Source organism: Eleginops maclovinus, chromosome 21 (genome assembly GCF_036324505.1).
Source record: "Eleginops maclovinus isolate JMC-PN-2008 ecotype Puerto Natales chromosome 21, JC_Emac_rtc_rv5, whole genome shotgun sequence".
Lineage (NCBI taxonomy): Eukaryota > Metazoa > Chordata > Actinopteri > Perciformes > Eleginopidae > Eleginops > Eleginops maclovinus.
In genome coordinates this window covers 10,112,074-10,135,178 of record NC_086369.1, presented here as the reverse complement: position 1 = coordinate 10,135,178, position 23,105 = coordinate 10,112,074, and the positions used below count along the sequence as shown (strand labels likewise).

Below are 23,105 nucleotides of genomic sequence, written 5' to 3'. Positions count from 1 at the left end.
TGTATAGGTGAGGTGCGTGTAGGTGCTTTTGTGCTGTTCTAGGCATTAATTTACAGCATAATTACACCAGGAAATAGGTTTACACAAACCATGACTCTCAGGGAATATCCTTTTATGCGTGATTTGAGACATTTTTGATGGGTTTGGGTCTATAAATCAACCTGTTTTTGTGTTTGAGGAAGGACCACAGTGTTAGGCATAATATTAGCATTATGTGTCTCTTATTACTGTTTACATGTTCTCTCTGCCTTTTTCTTCCTGACTTTGACTATTGCTCTCTTTCTTACCCTCTCGTTGTCCCTCCCACCACCTCTTTCATTCTCTCTCTGCCTCTCTCGCTCTGCATGCTGTTCCTTTTATTTTGTCCCCGCTGAGAGATGACTGGAATTTCTCATCTGGCTGAGAAGGGCATTTTAACTTTCTCCTCTTTCCCTGCGCACTTCATTTTCACTCTCATGCACCCTGTCTGCGTGCTCTCCCCTCTCTCTCCCCTCCTCTTTCTGAGGCTATGCACCGTTTTCTTTGGCATCCCGCTCCTGTGTGCGAGCCAAGGGAAGGCAGCACTCTCCTGGGACACTCTTAACTATCTCCGACTCTCTCCCTCTATCACACGCATTCTCTTCTCCTCTTCTCTGCGCCTGAGAGGATCATTCGGAAGCATGCAGGACACTTTGCTCCTGTCTGCAGAAGGGATGGGGCCTAATTTGCTTGCACAGGCTAATGAGCTTAGCTCGTGCTGAGCAGCTTTTAGCCCTGCAGGGTGTTGTGGTGGGCACTGGATAGCCCTAGTGGTTAGTTAGAGGAATCAGAGAGGAGCTCAGAAGAGGCAGAGCTGCAGCCACAGCTTCACCACTCCTCCAGGACCAACTTGACTTGCACAGACACTGCGGATGGGACGTCTTTCTCTACTTTCTCCCCTCCCTCTCTCCTCTGCCTCTCTCTAAATCTACCTGACTGTCTCCCTCACTGACTGTCCCAGAGCACTGAACAACTGCTTTTGTTGCTGTATCACCTCTTACCAGTTGCGTCTCTTCCCACCTTGTCTCTCCCCTGATTTTCTGACTAACCCTCTACCCCTGAATATATCGCCAAAATGTACCGGAACCCGTGGATCTCGAATTACCTGACCCATGTCAAGTTTTGCAGCCAAGGTAAGAGCAGCGACTCGGGGCTCTGCAGCGACTTGGGGCTGAGATTCGAGACTTGAGGCTCAGGCTGAGAGCTTGGGGACCGGTTACTCTGGTTGTGGAGCTGAGAATCTGAGCTTGTTGGCAGGCTCAACAGTACAGACTCCCTTCCTCAACGTTCACTGTCCCACTTCCTACAGTAACAGCTGTCCTTGCACTGCAGCTGTAGCCCCCAAGGACACTACGTAGCAGAGATAAGGGACGCGGTGCAGGGGGCTGTTCTTGGGAAGAAGCTATTTGTAGTCACTACAGATACTTGCACTCAGATTTAGGGAAGGGTTCTTGCATGTATGGATGTATTTTTAGGCTGTACCAGGGGGGCTGTGTAACAAACTTCTAATCATATCTAACGAGAAATTGAACCAGTCAGTCAGCCAGCAAAGCAAGTAGCAAGTTATACAGCTTTTTATACATGGCCATGACTTCCAGGACTATCAATTGAAATCAATAAAATGATCTTGATTGACGGATTTCATTGTGAGGATGAATTAAATCTTCAAAGAAATAGGCATTAAGTTGGATTTTGGTCAAATTTGTCATTAAAATATGCATTGTTGACCAATTAAAAAGCCATCTTGACTTTAGTCAGAACAGAAAGCCAGAGAAAGCAGTCTGATTGAGTATACACAACTGCACCAAAAAATAAATGTTTACACAAATTGGAGAAAAGAATTTGGTTGAAAGCCTGCGTAGAATACGTTACAACTTCAGTACGTTTTGTAAGTTAGCAACCTGGCTTGTTGGCAGAGAACTTTCCAGTTATGTTTTTATTAAATACTTTGACTTGCAGAGAATTTCAAAATAACCTTTTGAGGCATGAACACGTTTCTGGATTGCAAACTGTACCATAGCACTATGTCACCAAGCCTTTTCAACCCCACATTTTGTGAAAACACTTATCTCTACATGTTGATTTTATTAAGGTAGAGTTAGAGATCATATCATTCAGCCCTTTTGTGCACAGGTCCATGTGTGCTTCTCATTCCCATGCTTCTCTGTAATATTTTCTGAGTGTCGAGATCTGGCCTCTTCATGCTAACACTGTCTGGGAATCGACAACAGGTGGCCCGCAGTTTGAGCAGAGTAACTGGATTTTGGGAAGGGAGTGCCTTGTATTGACATTTGACTAAGGGTTTAGATGTATCCTTTGCTCTGTTCCCTCCCCAGAATGTGAGACGGAGCACCTTGCATACTCATTGTTATTAGGGTTAAAGACATAATTGGCTTATTGTCCCGTCTTTAGGTTTGTTGGACCTACTGTTTTTTAACCAGGGGTCTGAGCTCATTTCTGATTCTCCATCTGTTTTGTCATGCTTTAAGCCTCTGTCAGTGAGGCTTTAGGGCAGTGTGAAGGCAGAGTAGGTGGGCAACTGTTGGGGGGATATTAAGACCATGCACACACATGCCCGTGTTTTGTGATGTAATGCAAACGGTTAAAGAGCGACACGTTTCCTTTTGGGCTCGCGGTAATCCCAGGAATGGAAGTTAATCCTGTGCCTCAATTTAGACATATGCTTACCCTCTTTGGTTAACACACTGAGCTATTTAATGTGTAAGCATCGCTGTTTGATTTAAATCATGATAATCCCCTAATTAATATTGAATCTGTTCTAAGGTGCGCCTCAGGTTAGTTTAAGTCCTATTTGCCAAAGTTGAGCATTTCCAGACATAACTAAAGTTGCTTTTTGAAGACAGTTTTATACAGTATTTCTCTATCACACCTTTTGATACCTTCACATAAAAGGCTTCCCTCACCTCAGAGTCTGAGTCTACTAGTCCTCACTCCACTGAATCCTGAAATCATTTTATTGTCATGTTTTATCTGTGTCAAGCCGCTTTTTACAGCCTCATCAACACACACGGGGCATGATGCGGAGGAATTCCTGCTCCATTCCCTCCCGGCTATTGCAGCCATAGTGTTTCTGTAGATTGCAGCCAGCATCAAAGGGCTCGGGCACATCTGTGATCATGGTGGAGGTTTTTATGCCTGTGTCTGGAATGACGAATGTTTGAGGCTCTCGAGGGGGTCGTCCATGATGGCCTACATGCCACTAAATATAGGCTGTTTGAGGTGTAAAAGGAATCCAGGCCTGGAGTTGCAGAGAACTCGATATGTGAGACACTGTATGGTTGGACCTGACAATAGCCCCAGACCGCTTCCTCCGAGGGACACATGCTTTTGTTATTTTCAAACTAGCAGCTCATAACCTTTACTGTGGCATCTGGATTGTCAAAAGGAAATTCTGGTATTGGTCAACTTGGGTGTTCGCCTTAGATTTTTGAACTTTATGAATATCAAGGGTTAGGGTCATTGTAGAGATCTGCAGATATATTCAGGCAAAAACATGTGGATTGTCAATCAGAATCATTCTAACACTTTGACCAAAAGTAGTTTGGCTCACCAGATGTCAACTGTGGTTATAAACCTGACTATTTTAGCAGGCATTTCCCTCCCCTATGCTATATCTGCTATCTATTTTGCAAGGCACCATGACCTTATGCCTAGTGCTGTGTAAAATCCAAAATGAAATTTACAAAAATCTGATTTTTAACCGAATACTTTATTATTGACATTGCATCAATATTGTATAGTTGACCATTGGTGCGTTAACAAGATATTAACAGACTACGATTCTTGATAATCATCAGGGTATATACTATACTTTAACTGTGTGGCTAAAGACAAATAATAAAACAACTTGAACAGCCTGGCAAGTCCACAAAATTACATCACTTTAATGCAATGCAGCCTTTAAAACAAGTAAATCCCACACCTATACACAATATTTAAAATCTTAGCCGATTTTGGGTCTCATTTTATGATATGAATATGATATTTTTATATAATATCGCTGCACGATAGCTGCCCACTGCTCCTAGTACTAGGATGGGTTAAATGCAGAGGGCCAATTTCACTGTGTGTGCTCTGCTGTGTGCATGTATGTGACTAATAAAGAGGGTTTCATCCTCCCATTCTATCTTCTATCTATATTTCCTGGCCTTACCTATACCAGATTGCCATAGGCTGGTTCCACACCTTTCTCTAGCCTTGACACTGAAATTCTGAACTTGCTCAATCTATTTACAACTCAAACCTTACCGTATAGTGTGTGTGTGTATTCTCAGAGAAAAACAATACTTAACATGCATGGCTACATTTAGAGACAATCTAGAGAGAGACGTTACATTGGTCTTTGTTAAGATGGGTAGTTATTTGCGCGAGTGCTGCGACATAAATATTTCACTGGCTCATTTAGCCAAGTAAAGTGTGTGTGCTCAGGATTTATCTTACCATTGTTTAGCACTTGAAATATCTACTGTAGTGTTGTCAACCTAATCTTTGGATCATTGTCAAAGGCAAACACAAGTGGCTCATATAACCCGGAATATCATTCAAAGCTCGTAAGGAATGACTTGTTGTGTTTTCACTCGTCATATTCCCCCCCAGCTGAAACAATACATGACTATCCCCAAACACATCCAGGCACACCGCCCTCTCCAAATACGCCTTCCTTCTCAAATGATGTTTTGCTTAAGATGGAGGGATTTAAAGCTTCAATCCAAACATCCTTAATAAAGACTAACAGATCTGGAATGGGGTGGGGGGTTAGGGGTGTGCGTCCTCAGGGGAGGGGTTTGGGTGGAGCAGCGGGGGGTGTTGAGCAGCAGACGGCCCTGAGGTGAACTCGCATGGGGTGCAAGTGGGACCACATGTTTGTCCCAAAACTGCACAGATCTGGCCACTCTGAGGTCCAAAGGCAGCCAGAACCACACGTTTGAGGTTTGGAGTGAACCACTGAGGCAGACATTCCTTAATGGGATGTTCTGGCATTCCTCACAAAACTGTTTGTGATTCTTCATACTCCCTAGTTCCCTTTTTTCTTGGTAATATTTATTTTTGTATTTTACTCAAACCATTCTGTACATTCTATATTTATTCTATTTAATAGTCCACACCTTCACACTTATTGTACATATTATATCCTGCTTTATATTTTATATTGTGTGTACATTTTTAGTCCCAAATGTATATTTCTTACTTTCTTTTTCAATTCTATTTAATTTTTATTGTAATTACATTGCCTTATTTTGATGCTGCTGCAACAAAAACATTTCCCAAACTGGGCTCAATAAAGTACTTCTATCTATCTATGTTTATTTCTCCGTAGGCAGGTGTTTATGTCACATTTTGCCATGTTTACTGACTGGACATTTTCCTAATAGGCACCAGACTTTAACGGGAGGGATTGTTTACTCTTGTGTGTCTAATAGAGTTTAATTCCAAAGCGTGTGGTTGTAAGCTTTTAGTTTTTTCTGCCTCTTCATGCTGTCCTCCATCTGTATTCATGACGGGTAGAAAAGTGCTGCCCAGTGACATTGATGTGCGACGCTCGTCCTGGCAACGTCCCAGCTGCACTGCAACCTTGACGTGCTATCAGACTTTACAGCGCCTGTCTCAGTGACACACATGCAGTCACTCCTCCATCAAACCCTTTAAGATATGACCTCATGCGCAGTACATAGTGGTACTTGAGATGGAGACAGTCACTGTCTGATGTGTGATGATTTGTGGAGGTGGGATTTAACCACACAGATCTCTCAGTATGTGATGTGATTCAGTCAGGCAGGCAGATTATTGTTCACTTGCTTCTCTGTGGAAGTCCACCTAATGAATGTGGTTGTGTGCCAAGAACAGGTTCACCTTGCAAATATGTGTGTCGGTTAATTAAAAGCTTAAACTGAACGTTCTGCTGTTCCAGTGAATGAGCATTGTGACATAACTAAATGTTACACTCTTTTCTTCTGTTCACAGGACTCGGGAGTGAGACCCCCATTAAACTGAGCAACCCCAGATTGCTACAGAAGAGAGCTTTGAGGTGAGGACACCCAAAAACACCCGGGCTGTAGAAGAGATTTGACATCAATTAGTTCTGTTTGTGAAGCACTTGAAAATGTGTTTTGCTTTTTGAGGCAGTAGTACTGATAAAGAAAGGCTGCACAAGTTTGTTTTTCAAACCCAAAAGTTTTTGCTATCAGAATAATTTCAAAGACGCTACAAGCAAATTACTGTTCTAACTTTGGGTGCATTTATTTTGAAACAATTGAGATCATCATTTAGACACGGTGGCACACCTTTTTTATATCCTTCTTTAGTTCTCTAGTTGTAGGTTACACTCAAATTAGCGACTTTAATGTTAAAGTACTGGTTATTTCAGACAAAGTTACACTGTAGTAGCAAAACTTATTACGTACTTTTTCATTGATTACAACCTCAAGTTTATAGAAAGAGTGTACTATTTAAGACACTAATTGTGATTATTAAGCCATACCCTAGATATACTCAACCTTAGTGTATTACTTTGATTGAGGAACAAAAGAGATAGCAGTGTATCAGATACGATGCTTCAGATTGGGCCAGTGTCCAAGCTCTATGAGAAAGTACAAGATAAGCTCCCTCTGCTACGTAGCAGAGTAAAAGCTCCCTGCTGCAGCAATAGAAGGATTGCTCAGCATTATGTGTTTGGCAGCAGTTCAAAAACACCCCTAGGCCTTCATCTGCAGCTCTATTTAGAAAGTTTCCTTTAGAGCAGCGAGGACTTCGCACTGTGATACAACTGTGGTTCCAAACTGTGTGTGGGAGTGGTTGTGACCTGAAAGCATTATAGGAAGTAGATGTTGGGAAATTTCAGTCATGAAAACAGATGCTGTTATGATAGAAAATGATATAAAGTGACAGTGTGTTTCAATGTGTTCATAACTCTGTGTTTGCTGGACTGAAAAAAAAGCCACAAATTCAGTTTTTCCCATTCCTGACTGTTTCCTCACTTCGGTAATCTCCCAGGTCTTTCAGAGCTGCATTGTAACATTGTGGTTTTGGATCAAATCCTTAAAAGACTTCAGTATGATTCTAAGAGAAAAAGGCTGTGGATTTGTAAGAGAGTGTGACAGGGGTAAACCTCTCTCATTTCTACATAAATATTTAGGCATTCAAGAATAGAAGTAAACCTATTGCAATCAAAATGTAATATTTGGATGATGCATTTCTTTATCCATGATAAATGGTCTTATTCTTGTTCAAACCAATCCTGATGAATTCAGTTGAGTCCCTTACCCCTGCTCACACTGTCGGTCCATAAACAGACCCCCCACTTCCCTGCAGCTCGGCCCTGCTTCAATAACACTGAGTATTTTTCCTGCACCCCTCAGCTTCCAGAAAGAATTCACCTTCGACGAAAAAGACGACCCAGCTAAAAGCAACGATATAGATGTTAGTGTCTTGGCCAACCTCCCCAAAGGTGAGTGAGGGATTTTCTGTCTCTTTTTTTTTGTCTTGCCTGTTTGCAAATAGCCCTCTCAATGTCAACTCTCTCAGGCTTTTTGAAAGTCACTGTTGTGCAAGAGCTACATCTCTGCCAGATGGACTCATGTCAAGATTTGTCTAAAACCTGTTTTTGTGCAAGCACAGTCCTCACACATTGTACATTATCAAACCCTGCGCTGTGTTTTCTTTACTGACCCAAATGACTCAAATGAAAAGATATGGTCCTAAAGAGGTTTAATGGTGCGTTAAGTCCAACTGAATGGTGAATATAAAAGTTTGATGAGCTGTTAATGGACACCTCTACAGAAATTAGCTTTTTACAAGTTGTGATTTGGCCAATAATAAAGATGTGGATGGGAAATTGTAATTTATTTAATATAGATCAGATGTAAAATTAAAGGAACAGCATGATTTTCTGGGCAATGATCCCAGATGAAAAACAGAGTCTTAGGCTCAGCAGTCAGTCGTGAAGCTCTTTTTGATTTTAACTTGTAGGCTGGTTTTCTCAAACTAGTTTTGCTTTGGTTCCGCCGATACAATACTGTATTCGCACAGTAAAATGCTACTGAACCCTACAAAAGAATAGACAAGACAGTCTTGTTCCAACCTGCAAATATCCATGTCCTCCTAAATAAGTTTAGTTTGGATAAGATGGCACTGCCATGACAAATGTTTCCTTATATTGAGCCAAAATGTATTTTTGTTCCTTTCTATAGTCTCTGAATTGAGGAAACGATTTGAAGGCATCACCACAAGCTCAAGTGACTGGGAAATGAACAGGTAAGATGGATGAGTGTATGGAATGGCGTTTGGTTTCTGATAATATTGTGAAGGTTAATAACATGCCTTACTACTCTGTGTTTGTCAGTAGAAAGGAGCGTATCGCTCGGAGGTTGGAGGGCATCGATGCTGAGGTGCATCCGTCCCTGCTGCCCAGCTTGGTGGCGAACCGGCTTCTGGAGGAGGACACCCCCCGATACACCAGGGCCTCTGATCCCTGTGAGCCCTGTGGTGGTGAGTACAGTACCTGGACCATTTGTTGACAATTTATTGGCGCTTCTATGAGGGTAACTGACTTGTATCCTCTTGCTTTCTACTAGTTACAGTCCAGCGGTACAGCATGGAGTCATTGGACAGCCCAGAGATTCAGCCGAAGGCTCCAGAGCGACAGTCCCGAGCTCGCTGCAGACCCGACCCTCAGACCTCCATCCTCACAGAGCCTGTCCACACTTCAGACTTCACCACCATTGCCCCTGAGACCGAGTCAAAGGCTGAACGCATCGCACGATACAAGGCGGAGCGGCGCCGGCAGCTTGCGGAGCGCTACGGCATCTCTCTAGATCAGGAGCCAGACTTAGAACCACCTCCCCGCTCCACTCGCACACGGAAGGAGTCGGAAGGCTCAGAGAGGCGGATCCGAGGGGAATCAGTGGGGGAAGAAGGGACGGACATCACCCTGAATTCTTACTCAAGCGCCTCTGTCACGAGCCCGAGGGCAGGACGCACGGCACCACAGCAAAGTCACCCAGACCCGGGATCCGAGGTGAGTCGGACCAGGGTGGACTCGCTGTCTGAGAGGGAGAGGCTGATGAACCTGGAGAATCAACGCAGAGCTGCTCCTCCCGAGCCGCCGTCCTCCTCCTCATACATGGATGTGACATCGATGTCATCAACAGTGCCCGCACAGACTATTCAGTCACTGGGATGCCACCCAATTCACCCAAGCTGAGCCGGCACTCATCCCTTTCCCCACCTAAACATGGCGTGTCCCCTGGGGACCTGTTCATCGAGCAGCAGAGCCACACCATCCTCACCAGACATGGGTGAGTAGTCTGAGCAGTGCCTTATTGGTCCCTTTTTACAAAGTAGTGTGTCTCCCTTGTTTCACCATTTAGGAAATAAAGCAGCTATTTAGTCTTCCTGTGAGCTCTGCGCTGTGCCTGACATCTTATTAGCAGATCATGCTGGGGTCACGACCCCTGCTTCCTCTCCAATCCAGATACACAGGGTTCCAGCATGATTTCTATCCAGATCACTGCTGTATCATTGTCTTTAATAGGTGGAATTGCTGGTTCATAGGTTATCCATCAGACTGACTGTCACCCCCCCCGCCCCCCATCATCTCTGTCTTTTTTACACGTGTCCAAGGTCGTACTGTTGGTACGACTCTGATTTCAAACCAGGTCAGGCAACCTGAGCTTGAAAAAGCCTTTGAGTTGCACAGCTGGGCTTGCAAAAAACAAGGCAGAAAATACACACCGAGGGGGCGTATGTTGTGTTCCACATTTTCCAGGTGGATATTTTCAAAGCATTTTAAAATTCCTAAAGGAGCTCTTACTGGCCAAGCTGTTGCTATTTTGTTAGAAAGAACTATTTTCCGATGCTGTTTGGATGAAGTACCACTGTAGCTGATCCCACATTTTAAAGAGAATTTCTCCTTTTGAAGTGCAGTGCTCATCAGAGGACCAGGGGTTCCTAAAGAAAATTCAATTTCATTGCAATTTCAGTTGAACTAAAGGTCCTTGATGACCTGATTCATAAAGACCTATCTTATGTTTAAACTCCAACATATTGCACAATACTTGTAGTAGTTCTTAACTCCCCATGACCCTCAGGAGCTTTCTAGGGCTCAGGGCCCTTTGTGGTCATGTGATCACGGTAATTTGAATACTTGCACATTTCCAGCAAATACAAAATGATACGGTTATAGCCAGACAGTGGCTCTTGCATGTTTCACTTGATCTCAGACCCTGTCTTCTTCAGAGGCTCATTTAAAAATGCGCCTGAAATACTCTCAACATTGAAGTGAATTATTGTTAAACTAACATAGTGTCCAATCTCGAAAATGTAAAGATTTTAATTTGAAATCTAATTTGTTTAGCCAATACTGATTAGCAGCTCCATAGTTCAGATGGTATCAGCACACGCTCTTCTCTTCTTCTTTTCCAACGAAAAAGATAAAGATCATTCTACACCCCGACAACGTGGTCCTCCCCTTTCCCATGTTTCTGTCTGCATCGCTCCCTCTCGCTGCTCCTAAATCCCTCTCTCAGGTTTCAAAACTTGGCCAGTGTGTGTGTGTGTGTCTGCAGTGCGGGGAGAGTGTTGTGTTTCTGGGCGGCTCAGTGGGACTCCACAGTGAGAACTCTGACCCACAGCCGGGCTTGATCAAAACCAGGATGCCTGATGGTGAGGAACCACATCCCCTCTTCTCAGGAAATCTGGGGCTCTGACATGATCGCTTTAATTAATTGCAAAGTGTTATTGACAAAGCTCATGCTTTTATTATGACCTTGTGTTCTGTCTGTCTTTGTTTTGATCCTGGTGATTCTGTACATATCGTTTGTGGCCATTTAGTCTTAGTATTCATTTTCCCTTATTTAATTTTCTTTTCTTTTTTGAGAAAAGGAGCTCTCCACCAGAACATTTCCTTGAATATATGTAGCACTTAATCAGGGACATTGCTGTTCTGCTTCAAGGACAGCGAATGCCACGTGACCAGAGCACATATTTGATATGCTTCAATCCATTCAGATCCACTTACTGTAAGTTTTAAAAAATTGTGACAGAAAGACCTCAGACAAACGGCTGTAAAACAAAACTCTGTATATAATTTACTAGTCCAAATTTCATTCTGGGTCAGGAGTCACTGTTTAATTTTTCTTGCAGTGTTTTCGTTATTAGGAACAAGATTCTTTTCTTAGCAGCACTGGTTTATGAAATGCTCTCTTACTCCTGATCCCCCCCGCTGACGTCATCTCTTCATTTATCTTTGACTTTCAATTCCTCCAAGATTATGTTGAACCCACTCGGTAATGAAACTGATGAAGCTATTTGTCTTACAGAGGCAGCGTGACTTGTCTGCCTTTCGGCTGTAATAAAGTGAGACGGCATTTCCTGCGACTATCTGCTTCAGTAGATAAGACCTCGGTTAGACAGGTCGTCTTTCTTGATAATAAAGATTTTTTTCCACATAAAATAGGTGCAATTTGCGGCCAAATGTAATCTAAGTTCATATTTTATTGCCTGTGAAACACACCACAATAACAAAGTAGTGTGTAAGCAGGGAGTTGAACTTGTGTTCTTGGCAGGATCCTGCTGGTGTCCAAGCCCATTCTCACTCTCTTCACACTGTGTGTGTGTGTGTGTGTGTGTGTGTGTGTGTGTGTGTGTGTGTGTGTGTGTGTGTGTGTGTGTGTGTGTGTGTGTGTGTGTGTGTGTGTGTGTGTGTGTGTGTGTGTGTGTGTGTGTGTGTGTGTGTGTGTGTGTGTGTGTGTGTGTGTGTGTGTGTGTGTGTGTGTGTGTGTGTGTGTGTGTGTGTGTGTGTGTGTGTGTGTGTGTGTGTGTGTGTGTGTGTGTGTGTGTGTGTGTGTGTGTGTGTGTGTGTGTGTGTGTGTGTGTGTGTGTGTGTGTGTGTGTGTGTGTGTGTGTGTGTGTGTGTGTGTGTGTGTGAACGCTGAGTACTGACTCAACTTTTACCCACCCACCCATTCGTTCACTTGTCTTCCATCGGGTTTCTATTGGAACAGTGCAAGGGACAAACCAAACACTGATTGGTTCTTCCAGACTGATGCTGAGGGCGACACCCATTCCCTCATCAACTGGCCCTCGAGGTACACCCAGGCTGGTTATGTCTCACCCCAATATCCCCTGCCGTGTTTCCATCCAGCTGGACTTACCAAAAAAACCTCATCAAGCCTTATGAGCACTGCTTCTTAAACTGTAGGTCAGAACAGTACTGTTCCCCCTGCCTTTTCTCATCTTTAAGGAATAAACTGAGAAATGTTTAAGAAGCCCTGCTCTGAGCCCTGAGACTCAGCTGACCCTTCATCATGATCATACTTATTTCCACAAGCTCTTGTTCCCTGCTTTGGACCATAACTCCATCTTCTACGCATATGTTCAGTGTTCAGTTTAATCCCCATGTGAAAACAAATGTTTGAAGGAACATATAATCCTAACCATCATTATGAGGTATATAACATTGTGCTGTGATGAAGTATCAGAAGTGACCTTACATTATGGGTTTGGGGGTAAGGTAGTCAGTGTGGGCTAGGGTTGGTGTAAACAGGAACTGCTAGAGCTTTTTTTTTTGCTTAACTCATCGTTGTGCACCAAGTGTCAGTTGGCTAACCTGTAAAGTAGAAAAAAACCAATAGGACTTCATATACAAATATTTGCTCTGTTGAAATCCGTTTGACCATCAGGACTATAATTGTCCTAAACGATAAGATAAGTATAGAAAAACTCTTTAAGTTGACCGACTAATGCTGAGGAGGGTCAAGAATCTTGTCCATCCTTCCCACTGACAAGCATACTGACAAAGACTAATTAAGATGAGTGTAGGAGTTGAGTGCTGTGGTTTCTTTTATGTAGACCATTTTTATGAAATGTGTCTTTTCATGTAGAAAGAAATAACCAGCCTTTTGTTTTCCTAAAGAATCAGAGTTAGGGAGAGGATTGCCAGAGAGGAGGGCCATCAGAAGAGCCCAGAGCTGGTTACAGAAGCTCCAGTGCGCCGCAGACAAACATCTACACGCCACAATACAGACCCCCCGCAGATTTACTCCCATCCCCACCATCAGCTCACCCGATCTGGGCCACCGGGAGGACAAGAAGTTGGCGGTAACCACAGTTACCTGTCCATGGCCTCCGGTCCCACATCCAGAGCCGGGCAGGAACAGCAACAACTGCCCCAGGAAGATGAGACTGAGGATCTCGAGGGTGTGAAGACAGAGGGTCTTCTGAGGAGCAGGAAAGCAGTGCTGCCCTCTGACATCCGCCGCAGGGAGAGGAGCACTGAAGACCCGCGGAGAGGAAGGTGCGAGGAGGAGATCGGGATGTCCAGGGCACAGAGTCTCAGCCAGCCGAGGAAGGTTGAGACAGAGGATCCTACAAGAGGACCACACAGAACCAGGGCCAGGTGGGACGAAACGGAACACACTTCACATCTGCAAGCATCAGAGAGCAGGCACAGAGAGCCAGACAATGCTGTTTATGTTCAGAAAGGGGTGGTGGCCACCCACATCCAGCCCAGAGCAGCACATGCAGACCCAGGAAGCTCCCCCTCCAGCCCGGGCATGAGCCGCTCGCGATCCGATGCTAGAGTTTCACGAGGAATCAGTCTAAGGAACCAGCAGCATCGCGAGCCCCCTGAGGACAGGGAAGGGAATGATTCCAGTAACCGAGAGGGTCACCAGGACAGCCGAGTGTCTGTGGCCCAGCTCAGACATTCCTACATGGAGAACACCACCACCCCTCCGACCAGCCGCAGGAATAAGCTGTAGGTGTCAAAGTAAAGCACTAAACCACCGCTACTCGCTGGCTGGCTTCTCTAAAACTCACACAGATGCCTATTTACATCGGCTGGCTTCTGAATGACTAACAAGCAGCTCAAGCTGGAGTGAATTCATCGTCAGACCAGTTTCTAATCTGTAGAAATGGCATGCTTTAATCGCCTAACACTAAGCTTCCTATGATGGATGTTATTTGTTCTTTATTAACTCTGTGACTTGTTTGGTACCCAGCTGGGGCCAATGAACGTGTGCACGAAAAACCACTAATACATCTGCATGGTTCACATCTTTGATTTAAAAAACAGGGGTGTGATGAATATTTCAACTTACACCTCTGCTTTTTAATATCTCCATATTTGCTCCCTGTCCCTCTCTATCTCTCCCTCACTATGCTGTTTTTTCTTTTTCCTTTTGGCACTTATCTGTTTGTCCCTCTCCTTGGGTGGCCCCTCCAGTGAGGTTGAAGGGGACAGTGAGCTCACAGGCTACGGGGCCCCATGGAGAGGGGAGAGGGACAGGGGGCGCAGGCCCCGGCAGTATGTCTATCCTGGGGAGAGTAGAAAGACTTCAGAGAGGTTTAGGACGCAGCCCATCACTTCCGCTGAGCGCCAGGACACTGATAGGTACTGCTCTGGTCTCCAGAATGCATGGTGATGAATGCTGGGAAATATCTGTATGGTTGTGCATGTAAGAAAAAAAACATGTACCATGATATTGATCATAAAAATGTGGATTTAAAACTGGTTTAAACATGCTGTACACGATCCCTTTCTTTTTGATTTTACCCCACTAACAACATTAGCTAACACGGAAGCTTAAAGGCCGAAGGTCCCTGTGATTGGACCTTGGGAGTGGTCATTACATGTGACCATACCAAGGAAGCATGAATTGGCCTTTTGTTGGTAATCACTCCCTAAAACCATGGAACCGCACAGACTTTTGTAATGCCGTCTAATTCTCCAGCTTAGTCTGCTTTACTACACTGTTTCCCCTTTTTGCATTTCTTCCCCCTAACACTCGCTGTCACATTTCCAGCTTACACCAAACGACTGCTTCTTACTTCGTCTACTTACCTCCTCTAGACCAGCTTCCTGTCGCTAACCACTAACCATTCACCACCCTTTCATCAAACCGAGTTATGCATTGTTGAATGGATGCTACTAGCTTTTGCTGATTGTCCTTCTCTTTGGGTACTTTTGAAGGTCCTGTGTGGGTGCAGATCTTCCTCCAACTGAAGGTAAGTTATTTTCCCCATATCCTAAAGATATTCAGAACATTATTCTAACAGTAGGTAGACATATTATGCACACCTTTTATCATACATTGTTTACATTTTTTGACCAACCTAGTTATAGACTTGTATAGGATATAAATTGCTCAACATATTTCTACAAACACACATGTGCTGTATAGCATAAAGATCATGAACTGCTGTAGCCTCTGTACACAGTGTTGAGGAGGTAATTGATTAAGCATGGCTAGCTTTAGTGGAATTAACAGCATGACTGGAGTATCTGTTTGACAAATGAGATTAGTTAGCTGGGACTATTAGCTGCTTAATGTTTAATGTTGCGTTCACAGCCATAAAAATAATGCAGTTTTGTTTTTGTTGTTTATTCCGACATATGATGTCCCAAAGGCAAACCGTAACATTTATTTAGGTGATTTGAAAGGTTTAAAACTGACTAGAGGGGCTTTTTTTGGCCGATACCACAATATTTTTCTGGTTATATTGAATTTCTTCAGAATTTTGTCTCTGGAAAGGCTATTTGATGGGATCATGGTGATTTAATAGCATTCAATTCCATTTGTATTGCTATCCATGTCCCTTTATAATTGCTCAGATTCTACTTGCATGTTTCAGTAGAACATGGACTTTACTTGCGTCCTGTGGTCAATACTTAACTTTACTAAACAATATCCAGTCGAGCTTCACAGTTGCCGCTGGCCACAAATGAACAAAATGTGATTTTCCAGTGCCTTGATGTTATAGCTTTAAGAATAGACTCAAGGGTGGAGACCAAATGAAGTGATTGTCCTTTTGTAACATAAAAGCGGAATATTTCGAAGTGGATTTTATAGAGTCATTACTCGTGCTCACAGTAGCATAACGGCACAACAGCTCCACTGAGGGCAGAAACGGCTCATCTGCTTCTTATAAGCACATACTCAGCTGGGGCGCTTTTTTCAGTGAGGAGAATTAGGGGGAGTAGAGCTCAGCGCAGCAGCATCAGTCCGATGGAATAGTTGTTGGGTGATGTCATGTCATATGTCTTACAGAGAGGTGTGTGTGTGCATGCAGCCATGCTTCTAACACATGTCTAGCTCTGCATAGTCTCCCCAATGACACCAGTCGCAAGTTTGGTGGTTAGTCTTTGCTCCGAGCTTTAAAACCAGATGGTGCTGTGAAGTCATGAAGGTAAACATAATAATAGGTGGATCTGAAGAACGTATCACAGAAAAAAATGTGTTTTTAGAAATAAAAAATATTTTCCTCACAACAGAATGAATGAGACACAACAAATGCAGTTAAACCCTGGTGGAAGTTTCACCTCAACAGAGAACTTTCTGTTAAGTATTAGTAGAAGGTTGCCCCTAAAGATGGTGCTCCAATAATATAAGTGTAAAGTAGTACACTTTAAATGTAATGCGATTCTTTTTTCTCTATTGACCTTCTTGAAAATCTGTTTTTCCCATTAGATGTGGCGTGTGGACAAATAATTGACTGCTCACTAGGCTGCACCCTCCTTAGTAAATGCTTCTAAGCCAGTCAGGCTTTGCATTCCCGCATAGGAAATATATTTTACAATGATCATGGTTGTAGATTGTCCCCCCTCAAAATTCTTAGGAATTTCTAATACAATGGCTCCTTAGAATAGAGCTGAAATGACAACTCTCTCAAGCCGTAGCCACATAATTAAGCTAATGTAAGCTCCATGGATAGGTTGAACTGACTTTTGAATGTTTCCCTCTCTGTCTCTTTCCCTGCAGCTGATGATGAGAAGGTAGATGAACGGGCCAAGCTGAGTGTAGCAGCCAAGCGCTCTCTCTTCAGGGTGAGCTTCAACTATCACTCGTCTGTCCTCCCAATTCTGTAGACTAGAAGACTAGAGAAATGTGCCAATGTGCCTGTTCTGACTTTTATTTTCTGTACCCTTATACCTGTGAGGATTCGGAGACTTTCAAATACTTACTATTTGGTTTCAGCGCAGGCATTCCACCAGAACCAGCTTTTTATAGAGCAAATTTCATTCCACATTTGTGTAACTGACCTCAAACTAGCCTTCCTAGTCTCTCTTTCTTAAGCTGAGGTTGCATTACCAATTAACAGCTTTAAAAGTGGTTATTATCCTAATGCGCTTTGACTGTCTTTAATCTCTATAATGTGAATTTGCTCTACTTTGGTGGCTAATTTATTTGTCAAGCACATTTTAATGAAATATTTCTGACTTGTCCCCAACGTTTCCATCCAGGAACTCGAGAAGAGCATTGATGGCGGAGCTCCTAAGCCACGATCCAGGAACGCAGCGGTGGACAGGAGACTGAGACGGACACAGGATCGATCCAGAACGCAGCCCGTCACCACTGAGGAAGTTGTCATCGCCGCCACGTAAGCCTATAGATAATTTCAACAAACACCACCGTTATGACGCAGCAACATCATCCCATTTTCTGCTCTGGACTTGATTAGCATTTTATGACACTGTGGTTTAAGCCTCCAGCCATCTTTTTGAACCTCAACCATTTTTATATTCCTTTCCCTTAGTTTGAATGAACCATTTGGCTTGGAATTCATCTGGTTCATTCCCTGTGTCACCTGTGTGTTCTCTGTCCACTCTGTCCACTCTGTGACTTTGTCCATGTCCTTCACCGCTGTAGCATCCCCACTCATGTGCCACACACGGTGACTGTTCACACTGCTGTGGCACGCGTCCCTAGCCCCACCCTAGTTTGCAGCACTGTCCAACCATACAGGTACAGGGCACGGATACGAATTCTCCCAGCAACCTGCAGCGTGTGACTAACATGATTGATCTTTACTGAATGCTGCTCACACACCTCGGCTGAGTGTTCTTTTTCAGAGTGACTTTTTTGAGTTTTGGTGCCCTCCTGTGTGATTGGAGGAAACTACATGATGTCATTTTTACTATTATGAGTTTACTAAATATCACAGTTTGGTTTGTTGTGGGCATGACTCACTCTTGTGTAAGCACCGTTTTTAAACTCTTGAACCTTTTATTGGATGTTCCGCTCCACAACGTTGCCTGCAATGTAGCATGCTGCTAGCTAGCTTGCATGATCTCCTTCCCATGCTTACCAGAAGTCTCCCTTTCTCCTACCTCTTTGTCTCTGGGGTGTCACCCCCACCCTCAGCTTGCAGGCATCCATGCAGCAGAGCAACATCGCCCGGGAGCAGGCACGGGAGGCCCAGCAGGCACAGGAGATGCAGGAAGTCCAGCCCTCCAAGCCGGTGTCCACAGTGGAGGGAACGGGTCAGGGTCAGGACGAGCCTGACCTCTGCACCCTCAGCCTGGCAGAAAAGATGGCCCTGTTCAACAGACTGGCTCAGCCTCCCATCAGGGTGACCCGCACCAGAGGGGACACACGCAATCGCAGGGCCAACGCTCGCTACCAGACACAACCCATCACCCTGGGAGATATGGAGCAGGTAGGGGAGCCTCAGGACAAAACGTACTTTTTTGTTTCACTTTCTACTGAAGTTTCTATTACTGTTAACCTGTTATTGTTATGAACATATTCATCAATACAACATAAGTATTGTTATAACACATAACCTTATTATTTGGTATTAAGTGTCATGTTTGTGATATAAAATTTGGAAATGCATAGTTTTAAAGGAAAAACTTCACTGTCTGTTTAATCCATACACAACCTAGAAGAAAAAAGTTGCACTGAGTGTATAGATTAACAAAATGTATCATGTATATCATTAACAAACTAGTATAGGAGGGAGTAGTATCAATCATCTCTATTTACCCTCAGAAAGACAACCAACAAGTGTGTATGTCTTCGTGTTTGTTGATTATCTAAAGGAAATACTTGTAAAATATGCATGCCATTTGGATAAAAATCACATAAGACACTATATTCTAGGTTTGTAAATAAACTGCACTAACACACTTTCACTGGGAAACAACTACAGCAGGTAAAAACAGAATAAGAATACTAGTTAAAAAGAAAGATGTGATCTTAGGACTATCATCCATCTTACAAGAGGAAAACTGGCAAAGCAATGGCCCTTCCCCATACATTTTTTTCTTTACTATTGGCAATCCCTGTCTACAAAATAGATAATACATGAACCAAGCATTGTAGCCTGTGCGTGTTTCTGCTCCAGGAGCCTTCAGACATAGACTCCTTCGATGAACAGGAGCTATGTGACAGCCCGGTAGAGCACCTACAAGTAAGGTTCCTCTGAACAATCACCATGCATTTGCCTGACACAATAGCAGTGACAGAGCTGGAGCACGCTTCTCAGAAATGGCCGTACATTTCTGAGAACACGTGCTGTTTGGCATCCTATATCCATGTTGTGTGATTTCATTATGAATGTAAAGAGCACTGCCCGGCTTCTGAGTAAGTTCTGACTCATCATCCTGCTGTGTCACCGTGGAGGGTGTGATGTGTGGATGGGTGATGCTGCTGCTTGAAAGATGTCTCTGTGGTGGAGGAGAGGGGAACAAAAGCAGCTATTTTTCATCAGCTCGTTCAGAAGTGGCACGTTTTCTGAGAGGGATAGCGTGGGAGATCTTAACGAAGCAGAAAATTGAGAAATCTACGGACTCTATTTTGCAAGATTTACAAAGTGGTTGTCATGGATGTTTACTGCTGCTTCTCATTTATTACTCAGCAACAATGTCTGGTTAGTTATTAACTGAAGTGATACAGTTGGAAAGTATGTTTTTTGGCCACAGCATTGTGAGTGGGGGGTATGCTGGCATGGCTTTGTGATGTGGGCTGCATTGATCGGTGAGATAGGCTGCCCTTTGATGCTCAGGAAGTGCAGTGAGTCAGGCCGGCGCTGATTAGTCAGCATGTGTGTGTGTGCGTGCGTGCGTGCGTGTGTGTGGTGTTTTCTTTATCCCAAATGGACCAACTTTTTTCTCTTTCTTCCTCCAGCTTCATAACGGAACCAGCTCTCGGATCCCTACTTCATCCTCCTCCTCTGCTCTGAGAGAAGGCACACTCTCCACTGACCATGCAGGAGATATCCACATAACCAGAGCAGCAGCCCGGGTGGACCCCCTCCCTCCCAGTTCTGACCAGTCCTTCCCCCCTCACCACACAGACACCCCCTCATGGAGGTCCCAGGAAGTGACGGACCACCAGAGGTACCAAAACGTCCCCCAGGGAGACGCTGGCACTGATCTGGGAGTAGGGAAGAGGAAACTGCCCTCTCCTGAGGGAGCGGTCAGGCAGGCCGCTCTGGCCCAGCCTCAGAGTGGCAGAGAAAGGAGGGAGGAGGTGGTGGTGGAGAAAGGGGAGGAGCAGTGGCCTGCCAGAGGGTGGGGAGACATGCAGAGCTCTGAGAGTTACATGCTCCAGGAGAGGCAGGAGGAGTATCTGAGGGAGGAAGGACACTACCCAGAGAGTCGGAGGAGCAGGGCCGTCAGTAGAGGTAAGAACAGCAGACCAGGATCCAGCAGAACAGCAGTTGATATTTGTTCTGTATAAAAAAAATATTGGAAAAAAAAATAGTTGGAAGTTGGCTATAAATATTTAATGAGCCAACTCCCAAAAATACAATAAAATACAATGTCATTAGTATTAATAATAAACACATTTTCTCATTCTAACACACCAACCTTTGTGAACTTGATTAGGATTATACCTGCAAAACATCAGAGCATGTTTTACTGGTCAAAAAGTTGTTGTCATGTTAGCATTTCGATATGAAACTTTAAAATGTATTTTAGACAAAGAATCCATTGTAAAATGATTGTGGGTCTTATGGCTTTATAACATAAGAAATGAAAGTGATGCTGAAGTTAAATATTTAAAGAGCAAACTGTGAGACTAAATAAACACCGGTGTCAATTGCAGTCCACAGTCAACAACCATTTCTCACACTCAACCACATTTCCTCTGACCGTGACAATGTCACTTCAGATTGTGGTTTTCAGGCTTCCTCCATGTCTGAGCAGAGCCAAACACTTTGATTCTCTCTGTACCAGTATACATCTTTTCAAAGTGCCCAGACGATTGTTGTATAGTTATGAAAAAGCATGGAAGCACAGAGAGAAAAATGTCAGTACTTTTGCTAGTGAGCTTCAGCGTTCCTACAAAATAGTGTGGGTTATTTGATCACAGCTGTGGCAGGGGGGGTAAAAAGCTGTGAGAGTGTCTGCACTGCTTCTCACAGGCAGACTAAAGCCTCTTGGTAAGCATGAAAGATGTTTGCTCCCATGCTGTTTTGTTCTGCTTAGTTTGCACTTCAAGAGCCATGACTGTACTCTTTTATACAAAACCTTATAGTCATTGAACTTTCTGCCATTTAGAGGCGTGTGGAGTGTGATGCGTGGACCATTTGCATATAGGGGTTTAAATCCTGTTTCACACTTTTCAGTAAAGCCCTTCCCAAGCAGAAATAGTGCCATATTAAATCCATGCCTCTACGGGCAGCTGTTCACATTAGTGGAGTTGCCGTCCTTTTATTGATTTAAATCCATCACGTGCGCGCTTGTCTGCTCACAGAGCTGCCGGTGTCCACCTTGGTAACATCCAGAGCAGCATCTGGCTCGCCCAGGAATCTGTATCAGCTTCCAGACACACACACAGACGATCTGTATCAGCCTGAGGAGGGAGATGAGCTGAGCAACATGATGATGGCCAGACAAATGTCCATCAAAGAGAGGTGAGCTTGGTGTGTGGTGCTGTGACCTGTGCCGGATTTTAGGCTTAGGATTGAGTCATTTTTTCTTCCTTTAGGTGTATAAAATGCTGTTTTACTTCATGTATGTCATGTGCTAACATACTCCTTTTGGACCAGTTCAGTAAAGGATGACATTTTAAGCTCAGGCTGCAAGAAAAGAGGGTTCATTTTCATTTGTCATTATTTGTTTTCTATCCTTTATATCAGTTAAAATCACTGTAGTGCAATAGGCGAACATTTTTATCATGTACATTTGACTTTGACTTTCAACTGACATCTGTATTGGATGAAATGATTACATAAATGTAGTTATGTCACAGACTAGTCCTCTTGGTTTGACACCATGCAGCTCCAAATTGATCGATGACATAATAGATGCAGACTGGTGTTAAAGGCTGTGCTGGTTCCAGTGTGCTTGCTGTACTGCGTCTCATTCACTCCCTCACCATGTCACTCTTTCAGTCCTGCCCATTTTCAAAGGATTTTACAGGAGGCAGGATCTGTATCCTAGATACAGCTGGACACATGTATTCAGAGCTACTTTCATCCTGTTTTTTGTGTGTTGTTGTGGAGCCCCCGGGGCGGGACAGGACAGGACGTCCCCGCACTGGGTCACAGAAGGGTGGTTGTTAGAGGGGCAGAGGGCACTGCTAGCAGCCTGACCCCTCCATTATGGGTCTCGTCTGCTCCAGACTCAGAGATGAGCTCAATAATTAGACCTCTGTTCTATACTTCAGGCTCAAAATATTGCTAAACTGCAACCATTTCCTTCTCTGAGACACCAATGCACACTTTTACTAGATATCAGGCAGGCTTTATTACGGTAATGCTCTCCTATCTGGTCTACCCAAAACAGTGATAAATCATCTTCAGCTTACCGGTATCTAGAACTTTGTGGCCACACTTGAATCAAATAAAGAGAATGCATAATGCCTGGGCCTGTCAGTTTTTGTATTGATTTATTTTATTTAAAAAAAAATTGAAAGCACTTCATGGTATTCTCACCAGTATAAGTGTCTCATTTTTTGAGTTGGTATGCTCCAAGATAATGGAACAATCTGCCTGTGGATTGAGAGGTGCTTGAAGTGTTCACATTTTTTAAAATTACCTTTAAACTTACCTACTGTAATCAGCCATGCCTTAGTATATTTAAAAATCACTTATTTTATTGTATTTAAGTTATAATATTGTATTTAAGTTATAATATTGTATTTAAGTTATAATATTGTATTTAAGTTATAATATTGTATTCGAGTTCATTTCATTTTTTATCTAGTCAGACTGCTGTTAATTATTAATTTGAATTCTCTTTTATTACAATTTTGTCATTTTTATGTGTCATTTGTCTCAGTTTGTGTCGTTGTTAAATTTTCTTTTCTTTTCCTTTGTTTGAACTTTTTTCTCTT

At 43.5% G+C, this 23,105-nt stretch overlaps 1 protein-coding gene across 1 annotated transcript in view; it reads left to right on the top strand.

Moving 5' to 3' along the window:
* The first annotated feature begins 464 nt into the window (after window positions 1-464).
* Window positions 465-23,105, top strand: part of svila (supervillin a) — a 39,429-nt gene continuing 16,788 nt past the window's right edge. The window contains 18 exon segments of the mRNA XM_063912696.1: window positions 465-1,151; window positions 6,001-6,064; window positions 7,395-7,483; window positions 8,226-8,289; window positions 8,378-8,523; window positions 8,610-9,191; window positions 9,194-9,332; window positions 12,039-12,122; window positions 12,950-13,792; window positions 14,261-14,428; window positions 15,008-15,042; window positions 16,797-16,861; window positions 17,279-17,415; window positions 17,685-17,780; window positions 18,180-18,474; window positions 19,165-19,230; window positions 19,947-20,445; window positions 21,522-21,681. Coding sequence (XP_063768766.1) covers window positions 1,094-1,151; window positions 6,001-6,064; window positions 7,395-7,483; window positions 8,226-8,289; window positions 8,378-8,523; window positions 8,610-9,191; window positions 9,194-9,332; window positions 12,039-12,122; window positions 12,950-13,792; window positions 14,261-14,428; window positions 15,008-15,042; window positions 16,797-16,861; window positions 17,279-17,415; window positions 17,685-17,780; window positions 18,180-18,474; window positions 19,165-19,230; window positions 19,947-20,445; window positions 21,522-21,681 — 3,590 coding nt within the window. The 5' untranslated portion in view covers window positions 465-1,093.